At 38.8% G+C, this 20,230-nt stretch overlaps 1 protein-coding gene across 1 annotated transcript in view; it reads right to left on the minus strand.

The window, feature by feature from the left end:
• Nucleotides 1-20,230, minus strand: part of ABCA13 (ATP binding cassette subfamily A member 13) — a gene marked incomplete at its 5' end in the record, with an annotated part of 529,302 nt that overhangs the window by 44,099 nt on the left and 464,973 nt on the right. Inside the window, one exon of the mRNA XM_084247732.1 lies at nt 4,570-4,720. Coding sequence (XP_084103858.1) covers nt 4,570-4,720 — 151 coding nt within the window. The remainder of the gene's footprint in view (nt 1-4,569; nt 4,721-20,230) is intronic.

Consider the following 20,230-nt stretch of genomic DNA (forward strand, 5'->3'; position numbering starts at 1 on the left):
CAGACCATGAAGAAAAAAATACTCTGGATAAAAGTCAAACCTTAAAAGAAGAAAGCAAGTACCAAGACACAGTATGGGTATTCCCTGATAAGTATTTACAGACATTAACGAAATTAGATCGCTAAGGGCCCTACCTTTTCTACTTTAGAGAATACCTAAATACAGAAACTCCTCCTCCTCTCCATTAGCAGTGTAGTTTGGTTTAAATGTGGTTTAGCTTACAGTTTTCTCTAGCATCCCAATCATCTGGTCCCTGTCTGCTAAATCATCTCATTACCAATTGACACAATTTTTACACCAGGTTAATTGACCTCAGGCTCATAGATGAACAATGTACAAAACAATGCTGTATGTTCAATGAGGGGAAATTGAAACTGATTACATCAACCTTCTAAGTCTAAATTCAAGCTGAATGAATCAGACATTTTTTCCCTCATGTAGTTAAAACTTTGAGGGTGGGGGCATGAGGTTACATGCCTACACACACAAGTGAGTAGCTGGCTGAGATTTTGGTGAGCTGGGACCCTTGTGTTCTGGTCTGGCACACTGCAGGGCATGGGTTCAGCAGAAGAGGGGGCAGAGGCAGGAAAGGTTCTGTGAGGCTGCCAGGAAGGCCATCCTGAAGCACAAACGATGTCCCTCTACAATCACAGAGGAATTGACTGTGACTGCCTGTGCCATCATGAAAACAGATGGCAGACAGGAGAAGCAAATGAGACTAACAGGTATACCGAAGGGAAATTAATACCACATCTATAAGTTTCTAAGGACTGGGAGTGAGGAGCACTCCCTGGGCCTGATTCCAGCTTCAGGAAGGGAATCAAAAGGAGCTCCTTGTGAGGAGAGTCACACAGTGGCGCCATGAAGTTCTACTTCTCCTGACATCCAGTGGTACACGAAATACAAAGGGCTTTTCATGCCCTTTGGATTTCCCTTCAGGAATTCCTCCTGAAGTTTATAGCAGCCTGAATATATTAAACATAACATAAGGCAAGAGTCTGTTTTTTTTTAAGATTTGTTTATTTATGCATACAAGAACTGGGGTACAGGCCAGAGGTGTGGTGAGAGTGTAACAGGGTGGTCCCCAGGAAAGGGGGAGGTTCCCTGCCCCACCCAAGAGAGGGTGGAGCTGAGCAGGAAGAGGAGAAGCTGCAGAAGAGACTGAGGAAGGAAGCAGGATGGAGCCAGGAGACCTGGAAGAGGCGCATGGAGCCTAGAGACACGTGAAGAAACTGTGCTTGTCTTTTGGTCGTGGACTGGGTGACACAGATGTGGGTGAGACCCATGGGGAGGTGACAATGGCAGCTTTTATCTTGATGTTGATTTTGCTCTTTTCCTTTCGGGCTTGTCCGGTTGTTTGTGACCCTTTTCTGTGGGTCCCCATTGGAAGATGCTTTAGACTTGTAGCAGGCTTTCGGGCCTTGTTCTAGGCTGATCCCATTTGGATGGAGTTTTACCCACGAGGGGATGGGTAACTTTGGGTGCTTCATTTAGAAACTAGACTCTTTGCCTTACCTGCATTGTTTCCTAGTTTTTATTAAAGTTCCTTCCCATTAAAGTCTCCTATGTTTTGTGTTGATGCAGCGGATGGCAGAACCCATTTAGAATAGACAATAGGCAGGTTTGCGGGGTTTGGGCTGCCCTCTCCCTGTCCTATAAAAAGAGGATTCACCAGAGACAGAGTGGGGAACAGAACAGGCAAACTGACTGAAATACACTGCTGAGGGGAGCAGCAGGCAAGACAGGAGAGGTCTGCTGCTCGATGTGGGTAGCTCCCTGGCCGGCCGGGGATCAAACTTGTGCTGCAGAGGCCGCGGATTGCTTCATCGTACTGTGCTTAACCCTTTGCACTACCAGGGAGACCCAGGCAATGGTCTTAATCAAGAAGTCCTATTTCAGATAAAGGCTGGTTTGCCTGCTTTCAAAACAAACCCTAGCCATATCCTCGCCATGTGCCTTGGGTTGGTTTACTCTCTTAACTGTCCCACCTTCCTCATCTCTTAAATGGGGAATAAGGATCTTCTCTACCACATAAGGTTGCTATAAAGTACTCAGAACAGTGCCTGGCCTAGAATAATAGCTAAAATTGTTTCTGTTATTTTATAATTATCCTTACTGGTCACTTTGTCATGAACATGTTAGACAAAATATGTGTGTTTTATATTTCTAAAATATAAAATTTACCTTCTGGGAAGATACAAGAAAATGTGCTGACATGTTAGAGTCATCTGAGCAAGTAGCATTCCTGCCTGGGAAAAAGCTGCATGAAAGAAATGAAGCCAGTTCCTAATTGGCAACCATTGAATAACATATCTCAGTGAGGGTGCTCAAAAAAACAAGCATGGAAGACAGCTGAGTATCACAAGACTATGGCTCTGGATGCAGAGAAGGACAAAGCTTTACTAGATTGATAAGAACTTGTTCAAAGGGCACATTTCCCCCAGTATAACAAAGGGGCCACTTGTGGCATTTGCCAAGCATCCACCTCTTTAATTAAAAACTACCCAGAGGCTTTTCAGAGACCTAGCCAATGATTAGTCCTAGATTTTAATAGCTGTTTGACTGCAATAAGCCAGCTGACAGTTATCTTTGCTTTAAGTTGAGAGATGGGTAAATGGTTAATGGACCAGGACCCCTCCAAGGATGTGAGACAATGTTCTAATTTCACTTAAAGTTATAGAGCACAAATAAAAAAAAAAAGAAACACACATAGAATGAATTTTCATTGCTCAATAAAGTCAATGCTATAGTTTTGCCTCTTGTGAAACTTCAGACATTGCATCTTGTGCAGAATCTTATTGAAATGGACCACATCAGTCACTTATTTCTGCTTCTTATTAAGAATCCAGAAGTGGGTACTCCCCTGGTGGCGCAGCGGTTGAGTGCTGGGCTGCGAGGCTGCCCGCAGCCTCTGCAGCGCCGGTTTGTTCCCCGGCCACCGGCCAGGGTCCCACACACATGCACACACACACACACACACACACAAAGAATCCAGAAGTGCCAAAAGTACCCACAGATTCTCTACTAAAAGGTCAGGAAAATGTAAAACTGCTTGAAGTTCCTGACATTGTGTCAGTTCCCCACCTGGTACATCCTCTGAGCTTTGATCAGAGATGTCCGTGCCATGTCGTTGAGCTGTGCTGTAAAAGGGACAATGATACCCACCTATTGCTTCCTAGATTGTACCTCCGCCAGCCTCATCAAAGACAGAGATTGATGAGGTGGGGGTATGAGGGCTGCAGCATCTTCCATTCTTCTGTTCTCCTGAGTCCACCCAGGAAGGAACACAGATTGGCAACTGTCAGCCCACTCACCAAAAAGTCATCCTTTCCAACAGCCTAAAAAAGTCCATACCCTCAAAGTCTTTCTCTGCAGGGCCAGAAACAAAGTCTAGGAAGTTTTATTCTTTCCTGCTAGGGCCTTCCTGCCCCAGCCAGATAAGACACTGACAAGCAGCTAAGTAAAGGGCCTCACATCATGGGGCCAAGACTTTTAAAGAGCCTCACACCATGGGGCTGAAGACTCCTTGTGCCTCACACCATGGGGCTGAAGAATAAACATCCCTTTGTTTTTTGTTCTTGGTTATAACAAGAAAAAACTTCTTGGAAAATACATTAGGCAATAAATTATACGTATAAGAATATTGTAAATACATGGCACGGAGAATCACCTACTTAAAAATTAAACACTGAACAATTTGGTCCACTTGAAAATGGGAAATAATTATTGTATGAGAGCATGCCTGATAAGCAACCCAGAGCTGTCTGCAAACTTCCTTTTATGGAAGTTCCTTAAAGAAGCCTTTTAATGATTCATGAATTTGATTATGCTAGGAGTTTCTAGGTAGAAAAAGTTCTGATAACTGAGAACCAGGAAGCAACTGGCAGCCTTGGCAGATAGGGATGTACCAAGGACTGTTAGCTGTTATATGCAATTGTTTAGGATGAAATAATGAGTATAAGTTTTTATTCTCCATTAACTTTAAAGGTCACCTCTTTTCTAAAAACACGTAGGCACCAAATGTCCATGGGAAAGGAATGTACTGATTGTTTATGTTTTGCTTCTATGCTTATGAGGATGTCATCTCACTGCTTGCCTTAATGTATAAATAAAGACCCACTGAGACCCTCAGTGGGAGATACTTGCACCAGATAAAGTGTCTGTGTTTGCCTCATTCCCCTTCCACTCTTTCCTCAAGTTTCACCGACGCTGCCTCATCCTTTCAGGGACACCTGACCCGACTTTTTGCAGGAGCCGGCCTCCAGCAATTATTGATAACAAAGTCTAGAAAATGTGAAATTTTCTGGGAGAGCGAGACAAATGTTGGAAAGAATCATTTACCTTAACTTTTCCACATGACTTCCTCAAGTAGACCTATTTTTAATGCAAAATATAAATGCAAAGTAAACTTTCATTGTGTTTCCTTCAATATATTCTGGAAGTATCTTTCAAATTTGTTTATTGGATACTGTGATTCCTTCCATAGGGTAAGAGTGCTGAGTTGGGATGTGACTTGTTGGCCTAGTATCACACAGTGGGCCCCTTTTGCTGGGAAACCCAGGGCCTTACCTCAGGGATGTAGGAGTTTGGAATGCCACGCAGGTTACAGTAATATTGGAGGTGTTCCCAGCCAGTCAGGAGCTCATCCAGGGCATCCCGCTGAGGACAGTAGCCAATGCGAATTCCTGCCCTGCCCATGAAAGAGGGGTCCACATCCTCTCTGTGAAGACAAGAGACAGCAATTCAACTTCCCAAATAGCAATCAGCTCTTAAACTGGCCTATCAACAGTTCATTGCAGTCTGTTTAATAAAATTAATTAACCCATAAATGAGTTCAAAGAATAAACAGTTACCCATGTGTCTAGAGAACAGGTTTGGCTCAGAAGCAGGGACCCATGGGTGTTTTGGATGTTAAGGGAAGAAAATATATAAAGCATGGAGATTTGCTTTTGACATATGGTGTCCTCAGTAAGTGACTATTATACCTATAAGGTTTCCCTATGAAAACAATTTGCATGTTATATTTTAAGAAATTGATTATTAAACTATTATTTAATACCAGGTTTTAAATATTTTATTATAAAAGTGTATATAATCACTCATTGAATATATAAAAAAAATAGAATATATGGAAAATCCAAAGTTCAAGACCTCAATGTTACCTATCATTAATATTAGACTGTCATTCCTTCAAGTGTATCTATGTTACATTGCTGTATGGTGAGGATTATGTAAAATTGTATCCACTTAAATAGCTAAAATATGTTAAGGGATTCAAAAGTACAAACTTTCAGTTATAAAATAAATAAATCCCAAGGATATAATGTACCACAATGTGACTGTAGTTAATACTATATTGTATATTTGAAAGTTGCTAAAGTAGTCAATCTTAAAGGTCCTCAATACAAGAAAAAATATGTTTGCAAAAATTATGTTTAATAACTAGGTTTCTTTTATTATCAATTTCCAAGGTATACAAATAGTGAAACATTTTGTATACCTGAAGCTAATATGGTTTAGTATACCTCAATATGAAAAGAACTCTTGATTTATTTCTAAATTTAGCATTATAAATACATATTATGGAAAATTTAAAATGACTTATTGAGAGTGCTTTGGGGTGGAAACACCCTATTTCCTAAATGGCAAATAATATTTATAAAAAGACTTGGTGGGCCTCTCTGGCAGCACAAGGGGTTAAGAAGTAGCCTATGAAGCTATCGGCAGGACAAGGAAAAAATAATGAAGCTGACAAGAGGGAAGAAACAGATAACATTCAAAGGAAAACCAATCAGGCTGACATCAGACTTCTCTGAAGAAACACTACGGGCAAGCAGAGAGTGGAGTGACATAGTCAACAGACTCCAAGAAAACAGATGCCAACTAAGAATACGCTATCCTGCAAAGCTCTCCCTCCTCTGTGAAGAAAGAATAAGGCCCTACCCAGACAAACAGAAACTCTGGAATTTCATAACAACTAAACCCCCACTCCAAAAAATACTAAAAGGAATCCTAAAGCCAGAACCTCAGAGGGAAGAATAACAACAAAAGAAGACCAAAAAAAAAAAAAGTTATTAAAAGAATAAATAAATAAAATCAAAGGAAAGACAAACTCCATGGCAAATACAGATGCTAACATATCAATATTAACTCTAAATGTAAATGGACTAAATTCTTCAATAAAAAGACACAGAGTTGCAGCCTGGATTAAGAAACAAAACCCAACCTTTTGCTGTCTCCAGGAAACACATTTAGCTACGAAAGATAAAAATAGGCTCAAAGTTAAATGATGGAAAACAATCCTACAAGCAAATGGACCAAAAAAGAAAGCAGGAACAGCTCTACTTATATCAGATAAAACAGACTTCAAACTCAAAAAAATAAAAAGAGACACCAATGGTCACTACATTATGATCAAGGGGACAATACTTCAAGAAGAAATAACACTCATTAACATATATTCACCAAACGAAGAAGCACCAAAATATATCAGACAACTGTTGTCCTCTCTGAAAACAGACATCAGAGAAAACACATACGTAGTGGGAGACTTCAACACACCGCTATCAACAATGGATAGATCAACAAGACAAAAAATAAGTAAAGAAACTAAAGCTCTAAATAAGGACCTAGAGCATTTGGGCTTAACAGACATCTATAGAACACTAAACCCCCCAAAAATGGAGGACACATTTTTCTCAAGCGCACACGGAACATTCTCCAGGATTGATCACATACTGGGGCACAAGACAAACATCAACAGATACACCAAGATTGAAATCATACCAACCATCTTTTCTGACCATGAAGGCATCAAACTAGAAATAAACCATAAAAAGAAGGCAAGGAACTATCCTACATCATGGAGACTAAAAACCACACTACTGGAAGACCACTGGACTAACGAGGAGATCAAAGAATAATTAAAAAATTCTTTGAATTGAATGACAAGGAGGATACCAATATCCAAAATGTATGGGATGCAGCAAAAGCAGTAATAAGAGGAAAATATATAGCAATAGAAGCTCACATCAAAAAACAAGAAAGAACTCAAAGAAACAACCTAATCTCGAAGCTCAAAGATCTAGAAAAAGAATAACAAAAAAATCCCAAACCCAGTAGAAGAAAAGAAATAATAAAAACCCAAGAAGAAATAAATGAAATTGAAACTAAAAAAACAATCCAAAAGATCAATGAAACCAAGAGCTGGTTCTTTGAAAAAAATCAATAAAATAGACAAACCCCTACCCAGGGTCACAAAGGAAAAAAGGGGGAAAGCACAAATAAACAGGATCATAAATGAAAGAGGAGAAATCACAACAGACACAGCAGAAATCAAAAGAATAATCAGTAACGACTATGAACAGATATAGGGAAACAAGTTCAACAAGCTAGAGGAAATGGACAAATTCCTACAACTCTACAATCACCCAAAGCTAGATAAAGAAGAAATAGAACACCTAAACAGACCAATTACAAGCAGCGAAATTGAAATGGTAATCAAAAACCTCCCCAAAAACAAAAGCCCAGGACATGATGGATTTACAAATGAATTCTACCAAACATTCAGAGAGGAATTAGTGCCTATCCTTCACAAACTCTTCCAAAAAATTGAGAAGGAAGGGACAATACCAAACACATTCTGTGAAGCCAACATTACACTAATACCAAAACCAAAAAAGGACAACACAAAAAAGGAAAACTACAGGCCAATCTCCCTAATGAACACTGATGCAAAAATCCTCAATAAAATTTTAGCTACCAGAATCCAACAATGTATCCATATGATAATTCACCACGACCAAGTAGGATTCATTCCAGGGACACAAGGATGGGTTAACATCCGAAAATCAATCAACGTTATCCAACACATCAACAAAAAGAAAAATAAAAACCATATGATAATATCAATAGATGCTGAGAAAGCTTTCAACAAAGTGCAACACCCATTCATGATAAAAGCCCTTGAAATTCTTGGGATACAAGGAACATACCTCAATATCATAAAGGCCATCTATGACAAACCAACAGCCAGTATCATTCTCAATGGTGAAAAGCTGAAAGCAATTCCATTAAGATCTGGAACAAGACAAGGATGTCCACTCTCACCACTGCTTTTCAATATAATAATGGAAGTCCTAGCCAGAGCAATAAGACAAGAGAAAGACAAACAAGGAATCCAAATAGGAAAAGAAGATGTCAAACTATCACTATTTGCAGATGACATGATAATATACATAGGGAAACCCAAAAACTCCACAGAAAAACTGATTCAACTCATCAATCAGTTCAGTAAAGTGGCAGGATACAAAATCAACATGCAAAAGTTAGTAGCCTTCCTATACACAAACAATAAATCTGAAAAGAAGAAATCAAAAAAAAAATCCCTTTTATTATCATTATCAAAACAAAAAAATCAAATATTTGGGAATAAATCTAACAAAAGAGGTAAAGGACCTGTACAAAGAAAACTATAAAACACTGTTAAAAGAACTAGAAGAAGACATAAAGAAGTGGAAAGACATCTCCTGCTCATGGATTGGAAGAATAAACATTATTAAAAGGGCCATCCTACCAAAAGCAATCTACAGATTCATTGCAATTCCAATCAAAATTTCAATGTCATTCTTCAAAGAAATAGAACAATTATTGATGAAATTCATATGGAATCACAAAAAACCCAAATAGCCAAAGCTCGCCTGAAAAAAAAAGAAGGAAATGGAGGCATCACACTCCCAGACTTCAAACTATACTACAAAGCCATAATCATCAAAACTGCATGGTATTGGAACAAGAACAGACATACAGACCAATGGAATCAAATAGAAAATCCAGAAATAAACCCACAGATTTATGGTCAACTAATCTTTGACAAAGGAGCAAAGACTATGCATTGGAGCAAAGAAAGTTTGTTCAATAAATGGTGCTGGGAAAACTGGGTCGCTACATGCAAAAGAATGAAGCTTGACCACTACCTCACACCATACACAAAAATCAACTCAAAATGGATTAAAGAACTAGACCTGAAACCATAAAATACATAGAAGGAAATATAGGCGAAACACTACGTGATTTGCACATCAAAGACATCTTTACAGACACATCACCCAAAGCAGTGATAGTGAAGGCAAAGATAAGCAGCTGGGACTACATCAAATTAAAGAGCTTCTGCACAGCAAAAGAGACAATAACAAAAACAAAGAGAAATCCCACCAACTGGGAGAACATTTTTGCACACAACACTAATGATAAAGGACTGATCACAAAAATCTACAAAGAGCTGATGAGACTCAGCAACAACAAAGAAAATAATCCAGTCAAAAAATGGGCAAAAGAGCTAAAGAGAAACTTCTCTGAAGAGGAAATGCAAATGGCCAACAGACATATGAAAAAATGTTCAACATCATTGCAATCAGGGAAATAAATCAAAACTACAATGAGATACCATCTTACACCAGTGAGAATGGCACATATTAAAAAAACTAGCAACAACAAGTGTTGGCGAGGGTGTGGAGAAAAAGGAACTCTTCTACACTGTTGGTTCGAGTGCAAACTGGTCCAACCACTATGGAGAGCTGTGTGGAGATTTCTGGACCTACTAAACATAGAGCTTCCATATGATCCAGCAATTCCACTCCTAGGTATTTACCCAAAGGACACAGAAACATCAATTCCAAAGAACACTTGCACCCCTATGTTTATAGCAGCACTATTTACAATAGCTAAGCTTTGGAAACAGCCCAAATGCCCAAAAATAGATGACTATCAAGAAGATGTGGTACATATATACCATGGAATATTACTCAGCATTCAAAAAAGATAAACACATGCAATTTGCAGCAACATGGATGGCGCTGGAAGAGATCATGCTCAGTGAAATAAGCCAAAAAGAAAAAGAAAAATACTGGATGGTCTCACTCATAGCAGGAATCTAGAAAACTTAAATAACGGACCAGGAAAATGAATAAATATAAGAAAGTAAAAATCAAAATCAACAAAAAACTATGAACCAGAGATACTTTTTGGGGGGTGGGAGGTGGGAGGGGAGGGATTGGGGTCAGAATGGGAGGGTTGCAATTGTATTGGGAATATAAAAATAAAATTTATTTTGTTAAAAAAAATAAAATAGAAATATCAATAAGAAAAAAAATTAAACACTTCCTAGCCATCAAATCAAACCAGGGTTACTGAAAAGATCCTTTCTCAGTTTTTTCTGACCTATGTTGGCAGCTTCCAGACTGCTGATGATACAAAGGAAAATAATACCTGAAATAAGAAGTAGGACACAGGTAAAACCTTTTCAAACATTCAAACATTGGTTTTAATGAACATGTTATTTCACTGAACATGTGAAATTTATAGCATTCTTTTATCCTAAAGTTTATATATATGTATATAAATATATTTTTTTCCTACATCATTGTTAATTTTTGTACAGTATTTTAACTTTTCCCATCAGAGGTGTAGTCCCCACAGTTCTCCCAACACCATGGCACCTGTGATCTATCACCACTGTCCCTTGTGCTTTTCTCTTCCCTGTTGCAACTCTTCTCCCCACCTTCCCCTGCTGTATGCCCTAGATCTATGGTCAGCTTGCAAGTTTTATCTTTTCCTGATTCTTTGTTCAGTTTCCCTATATTCAACATGTAAGTGAAACTATCCAATATTATATTTTTATAACTGTGGAGAGGAATCAGGAAGGATTGAGAGCACCAGGCACCCAGAACTGGCTGTCATCTTGTGACTTCAGTAATGTTGTGTCGCACTTACCCCATCACCTAAATGCTAAGGGTAAATGATGAAAGAAGATACTTTCAAAAAAAGAAAGGTGTATGCCTGTGGGCCATTTGCATTTCCTCTTCAGAGAAGTTTCTTTTTAGCTCTTCTGCCCATTGTTTGACTGGATTATTTTCTTTGTTGTTGCTGAGTCTCATCAGCTCTTTGTAGATTTTTGTGATCAGTCCTTTATCATTAGTGTTGTGTGCAAAAATGTTCTCCCAGTTGGTGGGATTTCTCTTTGTTTTTGTTATTGTCTCTTTTGCTGTGCAGAAGCTCTTTAATTTGATGTAGTCCCAGCTGTTTATCTTTGCCTTCACTATCACTGCTTTGGGTGATGTGTCTGTAAGACGTCCTTGATGTGCATATCATATAGTGTTTCCCCTGTATTTCCTTCTATGTATTTTACGGTTTCAGGTCTTATGTCTAGTTCTTTAATCCATTTTGAGTTGTTTTTTGTGCATGGTGTGAGGTAGTGGTCAAGCTTCATTCTTTTGCATGTAGTGACCCAGTTTTCCCAGCACCATACATCACTTGTAATCAGGGAAATGCAAATCAAAACTACCATGAGATACCATCTCACACCAGTGAGAATGGCACATATTAAAAAAATTAGCAACAACAAATGCTGGCGAGGATGTGGAGAAAAAGGAACTCTCCTGCACTGTTGGTGGGAGTGCAAACTGATCCAACCACTATGGAGAGCTGTGTGGAGATTTCTGGACCTACTAAACACAGAGCTTCCATATGATCCAGCAATTCCACTCCTAGGTATTTACCCAAAGGACACAGAAACATCAATTCCAAAGAGCACCTGCACCCCTATGTTTATAGCAGCACTGTTTACAATAGCTAAGCTTTGGAAACAACCCAATTGCCCAAAAATAGATGACTGGATCAAGAAGATATAGTACATATACACCATGGAATATTACTCAGTATTCAAGAAAGATAAACACATGCAATTTGCAGCAACATGGATGGCGTTGGAAGAGATCATGCTCAGTGAAATAAGCCAGAAAGAAAAAGAAAAATGCCGGATGGTCTCACTCATTGCAGGAATCTAGAAAACTTAAATAAGGGGCCAGGAAAAGAATAACTATAAAAAAGAAAATATCAAAATCAACACACAACTATGAACAAGAGACACTCCATGGGGGGTGGTGGGGGAGGGGAGGGATTGGGGTCAAAATAAGGGGATTGCAATTGTATGGGGAATATAAAAATAAAATTTATTAAAAAAAAGGGAAGGGGTGATATGTGGAATTAAGAATATACAGTTGCTATTAGTATACTGCGTTTCTATAGTTCCTATAAAGAAGTAAAAAATAAACATTATATAGAGCTATTTATAGTAGAGAAAGGTAGAGAAGCTAAGCACAGTCTATAAATCTTCCAAGTTATCAGAAAAAAATATGAAATCAAAAACAAAATCAACCAGTTGACAAACCAACAACAAAAAACTGTATCATGGGCCTCCCAGGTGGCACAGCGGTTGAGCACTGGGTTGCGAAGCTTCCTGCAGGCTACGCAGCGCCAGTTCAATCCCTGGCTGCTGCGGGAGGCTCCCACATGGCACGCAGACCTCTCCTGCCGCCTGCTGCTCCCCTCAGCAGTGTACTTCATCAGTCTGCCTGCTTTGCTCTCTCCTCTGGCTCTGTTGAATTCTCTCACCCTCCCGTGCTTCTGACAGTACCCAGTGCTTGTATAAATAAATAAATAAATCTTAAAAAAAAAAAAAAAACTGAATCATATAGTAAAATAATTAAACAAAAATAATAGCACTAAATTAGAAAACAACATAAAATTAGAGGATAGCATTAAGGGTACAATAGATTCCTCAGTTATAAATAAATAAACTCAACTATTAAAGCCTAAGGCTTTCAGATTGAGTCACAGTGTACAAGCTTGAGGCAACGCTGTGTGAAAGACACAACTCCTGTGACCTGAAAAAGTAGACAATGTCAGGCAGCAGACAGGAGGAACAAAGGACAAAAAGAAAACCCTCAATATTATTGCCAAGTACAGTTAAATTTGTATGTTAACATTAAAGGAACCCCTATATTGAAACTGACTATGTATTAAAGGGAAGAACATCCAAAAGGATGAAATATATGTGAACATTTGTAGTTGCAAATAAAATAAAATTAGAAGAAAATAATTTATATTAACATTTTGGAACTTTTAAATACAAACTCTTTCCAAAAACAAAAATCAAATAATGTTTCAAAATATGGAGAACATTAAAAGTGAATTCCCATGTGGAATATTATCTGAAACAATAGCCAAATGAAAATTTATGGATTTAATTTTTTTCCAAAATAGAGAATAAATCATTGGAATTAATTCATTATGCAACATACTAGAAAAATTGGAAAAAGAACAATTTTTACTATCTAGGGATAGTAAAAACTAATTAAAGATAAAGTAGAAATTAATTACAGAAAAAAGCATGCAGAACAAATAAATAGCTGGCTCCATTAAAACAATGTAGACAAATGATTGACTTCTCTAGAAAAAGTTAGACAAGCATCACAACAGTAAAAATGTGAAATAAAAAGGGAAACATTACACATATGGAAGAAATTAAAACAATAAGATATTGCTTATCAAAGCAAATACACATTTGAATGAAATTCTCTTGTAGCAAATATAAATGACCCAGTCTGACCCAGGGATAGGTAGTCTAAGCAAAGACCATTTACCATTTTAGAAGTTGGAAAGAAAATGATAAAGAGAAACTTCACTCTCTTCTCTCAGTCACATAGAACTATGCACAGGAGGTGCATAAAGCTAAATAAAACTTCTACACAGAAAAACTGGATTAATGGGGGAAATGGTTATAACTTTCTATAGTTTTTGAATATTTTCACCAAGTAAATGTATTGCATATTACAAATATTTAAAATAATATCAAATGCTGAAGCACTTCACAAAAATGTTTAGTTGCTAAAAGAATTTATAAAGACACTGATATTTTAGACCACAGTAATATTCATACAAAGCCCACAGTCTTTAAACTATGCACCTGTATGTCTTAAAAATAGCACCTGTGGAGCATCAAGAAGAGGTGAGAGATCTGCTGGGACTACACCTGAGGGAAGAAATCAGATATTGTACAAAAATGAACAACAATGCAAGAAAATAAATACATTTATTTTAAAAATACAGCCTCATCTTTCCCTGTGGAAATCATATAATACTAGCATCATTATAGATAATGATAGCAAAGTTTATGTCTATGCTAAATAATTTTAGAGGTAATTTTATTTTATTTTTTTAATAAATTTTATTTTTATATTCCCAATACAATTGCAACCCCCTTATTTTGACCCCAATCCCTCCCCGCCCCGCCCCTCACCCCCCATAGAGTGTCTCTGGTTCATAGTTTTTTGTTGATTTTGATTTTCACTTTCTTATAGTTATTCATTTTCCTGGTCCCTTATTTAAGTTTTCTAGATTCCTGATATGAGAGGGACCATCCGGTATTTTTCTTTTTCTTTCTGGCTTATTTCGCTGAGCATGATTCCTTCCAGCGCCATCCATGTTGCTGCAAATTTATGCTAAATAATTTTAATAACCATCTAGCATATCCAAAGGTAATAAATTATATCCAAATCACAACTTCATCTCTGTACATTTCAGGATGCATATTTATCTTTTATAGTTATATCTTAGAAATAAAAAGAAAATATGAATTATGGTGTTTTATCCCATTTAAAAGAAACATATGTATCTCAAAACAAAACATAAATTGATAATTAAACCAAAAATATCATCTTCTCCCCCAAAACATCTTGTCTTTTTCCACATTCTTATTAACACTTCATCCTTCAAAAAATCCTGATTTAAACTTCCAGTTTCAAAACTATGCTCAATTCCACATTTATCAATGCCCATGTTCAAAACTTATGGCAGTTTGCTACCAAAAATATTTTTTCCTGCTCCAGTATCCTGTTGACATTTGCATAGTTCTCAGAAAAACGAGCATGCAGGGTTTCTCACATCACCTAAATTCATACTTAACCTTATTATCAGAGTTATTAACCAAAACCAGAGCTATAATATCTAGCTCAAAATTACTCACCAATATTTCCCTGAAATGTCCACAGAATTAAATAAAAACTCATTACATAGAAAAATAATGCAATAACCCCGAGGACATCTTAATAGTTATAATACGTAATTTAATTTAAAAAAACAATCATAATAAGGATTCAAATTATAAAAGAGAATATGTGAAAAAGGTAGCTACCCTCTCCATAAAAACACATACACACACACGTGCGCACATGTGCGTGCACACACACACACACATCCCAGCTGGGAGACAAGGTTCAACATTCTAGGGCTCCTGTAAGACAGAATCAGCCTGTTTTTTTCTTTATACTGGTTCAGTGAACTGTGGGAAAAGGCACTGAAGGAGAGAAATAATATTACCTCAATGCAGAGGAAGTAAAAAAGGTTTTTAAAGGCCTGCTCAAAACCAAGAGGTGTACATCCCCACCAAACATCAGGCTATATTTCTGAGTTCAGTAACAGCCAGTGCCAATGTGGTAGAGAAACATCTGGTCCACATAGTTGTGAAAAAAACAAACTTAATAAAGAATTCAACTTTCCTCAGATAAGTAAAACAATAGCCCTAAAAGTAATACTAATAGTAGAAAGGAAGAGGTATTCAGAAAAATCAGGAAGAATGTGAGACTGAAAAGTTCAGGAACACATGGGCAATCCCATTAGAATGAAAGATGAAGCAGACTCTGAGGACTAGAAATACAAAGTCTGCTCAAAGAAATAAGATAAAGCAGCCTCAGAATAAAATAAAGTCTTTCAAAATGAGAACAAACAGAATAAGGAAAGGTTATACAAGGAAACAAAAAGTGTTTTGCTCAAGTATAATAAAAATGTATGATTGAGGGGTGAAAAAATAAAAGAAAAATATTATTAAATCTCAATAATTCCTGAAAAGGTTAATGAGTTTTGTTCTCTTCTTTTTTTTTTTAATTTCAGGGGAAAGCAAATTAAATATATGATGATCTGAACATCTGAACAAGCAGAAAGGAGGCTGAGTGCTAGAAGAGAAGGGAACAAAGTCCAGGACTTTCCAAGGAAAGTGTTGTGGCCTGTGAATGTCTGTGCACTCAAGCTGCTCTTTGCTGATGAGGCAACTGGAGGGATCTAATAAAAGAGAATATCTCTGATATTTGAGGAATCAACACATAATCTCTTCCACCCCAGTTAGCCTTTATTAATTAAAAAAAAAAAAACAACTAAAAGGTGCATTTTACCAAATTAAAAGTTTGGCATTATTTAAATGAGTGAAAAACTGGTAGTCAATACTCAGTACTGATAAAAATTAAAAGTTACATATCTGGGGGTCTCCCTGGTGGCACAGGGGTTAAAGTCAGTACTATCAAGCTACTGCCAGCCACTGCAGCAGGAACTCCATCCCTGTCTGGCCGGGGAGCTAACCTACATGGCACAGCAGACCTCTCCTGCCTCGACCACCGCTACCCTCAGCAGTGTATTTCGGTGGATCAGCCTGTTCTGCTCCATATTTTGTCTCTGGTGAATCCTCTCACTGCCCCCCACAACTCTGTCTTACACCCCAGTTCTTGTATGCATAAATAAATAAATCTTGGGCTTCCCTGGTGGTGCAAGAGGTTGAGCACAGCACTATGAGGCAGTCCGCAGCATCTGCTGCATGAGTTCGATCCCTAGATAGCCAGGGAACAACCCACATGGTACAGCAGACCTCTTCTGATTCTCCTGCCACTCCCCTCAGCAGTGTATTTCAGTCAGACTGTCTGTTCTGTTCCCCACTCTGTCTCTGGTGAATCCTCTCCCCACCCGCCATCCTGCACCTCTGGCCTGTACCCCAGTTCTTGTATGCATGAATAAATAAATCTTTAAAAAATAAATAAATCTTTAAAAAAAAGTCACCTATCTAAATAAAAGACACATGTAATTGCATGCATCTCTTTTTTCTAAAGAGAGAAGAATAATAACATAAAATTTAAGCACAACCTGAACCTAAAATTCCAGAACATATACTAAGAGACATATACATACACTAAGAAAACAAGGCAGACTTGGTAATTCTTAGTCTTAAGTGATAGAGGAAAGAACAGAAAACCAAAAGGAGGCATCACAAGACTAAAACCTGACTCATATAAGGCGGGGGGGTGGGGGGGTAGGGGGATTAACGTGACCATTAACCCAACTATAGAAATCAAGATCCTGGGCCTCTCTGGTGGTGCAGGTAGTTGAGCGCCACACTGTGAAGCTGCCCGCAGCCTATGCAGCTCGTGTTTGATCCCTGCCAGCCAGCGAGAATCCCACATGGTGAAGCAGACCTCTCCTGTCTTGCCTGCTGCTCCCCTCAGCAGTGTATTTCTTCAGTCTGCCTGTTCTGTTCCCCACTCTGACTCTGGTGAATCCTCTCACCCTCCTGCGCATCTGGCCTGTACCCCGGTTCTTCTATAAAAATAAATAAACCTTTAAAAAAAAAAAAGAAAAGAAATAAAGATCCTTAGGCACCAGTATATTATCATAAGGCATAAGGCCCAACCAGGTCTCAGACTGCTGTAGGGAGCATTGAGAGTATGGACCTGAGAGTAAACACAGAGATTGGTGTGTTGGGGGGGGGGGGCTTGCTTCCCCAACCAGCTCAGAAACTGGTAAACAAAACAAAGGGCCTCACACCGTGGGGCTGAAGAAAAAGGGCCTCACACCATGGGGCCAAGACTCTTAAAGAGCCTCACACCATGGGGCTATGAGATTCCTTGTGCTGCACAGTGTGGGGCTGAAGATTAAGAATCCCTTTGTGTTTTGTTCTTGGTCATATAAGAAAAACTTCTTGGAAAGTACATTGGACAATAAATTATACATACAGAAATACCTGCTTAAAAATTAAACACTGCAAATTTGGCCTGCCTGACAATGGGAAAGAGTTTGTTATACATGAACATGCCTGACAAGCACTCCAGCACAATTATAGTAAGTCCTTCCTTTGCCCTTTTTTCAGAAGCTTCTTAGCAAAGTTTTTAAATGAAGTTAACTGTGTTAAGGAGTTTCTAGGTAGAAAAAGTTCTGATAGCCGAGAAGCAGCTGGTCTCCAGCTGAAGGCCATATGAATAGAAGAGTTTTTGGATGCTTAGATTTTAGCTGATAGGAGTGTACCAATGGCTATTAACTGTCTTAGGTAACTGTCTAAGCTAAAATAATGAGTTTTAGTGTAAAGTTTAGTTTTTTTTTTTTTTAATCTATTAACCTTGAAGTTTGCCTTCTTGTGGAAGGCACATAGCAACAAAAAAGTCTAAGGGATGCACTTTGTTTCTATGCACATGATAATGTAATCTCACTGCTTGCTAAAAATGTATAAAGGACCTGCTGAGCCCCTCAGTAGAAGATACTTGGACCTCATTGAGTGTCAGTGTCTCCTCACTACCTCATCCCCTTCCTTTCATCCCTTAAAGTTTCGTATAGGCTGTCTCATCCTTTCAGGAACACAACACGACATCTTGCCGAGGCTGGCCCTCGGCTGATTGGACCCATCCTGGAATCTCCGGTCCCTTTAGGATTCTGCAGTTATCCAACATCAGCAGCAGTCAGGCTGCTCCACAAAGGAGTGAGCCCCTCCCAAAGAGATAAAGACTATATCAGTGCAGTCTCTGCACAGGCTCAGAGCAGCAGTCCTCTGCCCACCTGTGACTATGCAGATGCTTCTTTTCACCAACTTTGTCCCTCTGCAGGGCAGCAGCTTCTTCCCTGCCCAATAACCTGCAACATGCCAGGGCTTCTCCTCACTGACCTCCCTCAGCAGAGGCAGCTCTCCTCATCGCTGCCTACCTGCAACCATGCAGGCCTCACTCAGCAACCCTGTCCCTTCAGGGACATCTCTTCCTACCCGCTTGTGTATATGCAAGTGTTTTTCATTATTCTGTCCCCTTTTCCTAATAAACCTTGTAGTGGCAGGATGGCCACAGAGCAGGTTATCTATGATTCGGCAGACTGGGGAAAGGGAAGAGTCCTGGGGCCCTCTGTGGCTTTCCTCAGGCTTTTATTCAGCTTTCCATGCAGTGTGGCAAACAGGACATGGCAGGCAGGGGTGCTGGGGGAAGGGGCAGGGGTAGGTCTCCAAGTCCCAGGCAAGTCTTCACTCTGGGCTGCTCTCTCTTCTTTTTCCCCTTCTCTCTCCTGCCTCTCTCTCCTGCTGCTTCAGCTTGCTGCTTCTCTCCTGTATCTCTTGGGACTATCTCAATACTCCTCCCATGGCCCACAAAAGTAAATAAGAGAGTTTGCAACGATGTAACAACTGCAGGTGCCCCATCAGGCAGGGCAATCCTAATGGAGGGGGGGGCAGAAAAGCCTAAAAACTCTTTACCTTACAAATCTGTTCTTTAAATATAACTAACATTTCTGTCTCATGGAGAAACTTGCCAGGGAAACTCGCCACTTGCTGCTGAAAGAGAGCTCTGGTGAAACCTTTCCCAGAGTGAACCCAAGGACCCCACACTCCAAACCCACTGACTCCAAAAGCTACATTATGAAGTAGCTGGAACTCAAAAAGGTGTGTCAATGTTGAGTTTGGTGATTCAACCTTTTGAAAGGTTCAATGGAATATGTCCAGGTCAAGTGGGATCACAGTAACACCGCAAAGCTGGTCTTTAGTTAGGAAATATAGATGTCCAATTAAAAATGAAAATTAAATATATATTTCTTATTCTTTTTTTCATCTTTAGGATTTTAATTTATTTATTTTTTAATTTATTTTTTAATTTTATATTCCCCATACAATTGCAACCCCAATTTTGATCCCAATCCCTCCTTTCCCCCTCCAAGAGTGTCTCTGGTTCATAGTTGTTTGTTGATTTTGATTTTTTTCTTTCTTATAGTTATTCTTTTTCCTGGTCCCTTATTTAGGTTTTCTAGATTCCTGCTATGAGTGAGACCATCCGGTATTTTTCTTTTTCTTTCTGGCTTATTTCGCTCAGCATGATCCCTTCCAGATCCATCCATGTTGCTGCAAATAACATGTGCTTATCTTTTTTGAATGCTGAGTAATATTCCATGGTGTATATGTACCACATCTTCTTGATCCAGTCATCTATTTTTGGGCAATTGGGTTGTTTCCAAAGCTTAGCTATTGTAAACAGTGCTGCTATAAACATAGGGGTGCAGGTGCTCTTTGGAATTGATGTTTCTGTGTCCTTTGGGTAAATACCTAGGAGTGGAATTGCTGGATCATATGGAAGCTCTATCTTTAGTAGGTTGAGGAATCTCCACACAGCTTTCCATAGTGGTTGGACCAGTTTGCACTCCCACCAGCAGTGCAGGAGAGTTCCTTTCTCTCCACATCCTCGCCAACATTTGTTGTTGCTAGATTTTTTTTTTTTAATATGTGCCAGTCTCACTGGTGTGAGATGGTATCTCATTGTAGTTTTTATTTGCA

Source organism: Talpa europaea (assembly GCF_964194135.1).
Source record: "Talpa europaea genome assembly, chromosome: 11".
Taxonomy (NCBI): domain Eukaryota; kingdom Metazoa; phylum Chordata; class Mammalia; order Eulipotyphla; family Talpidae; genus Talpa; species Talpa europaea.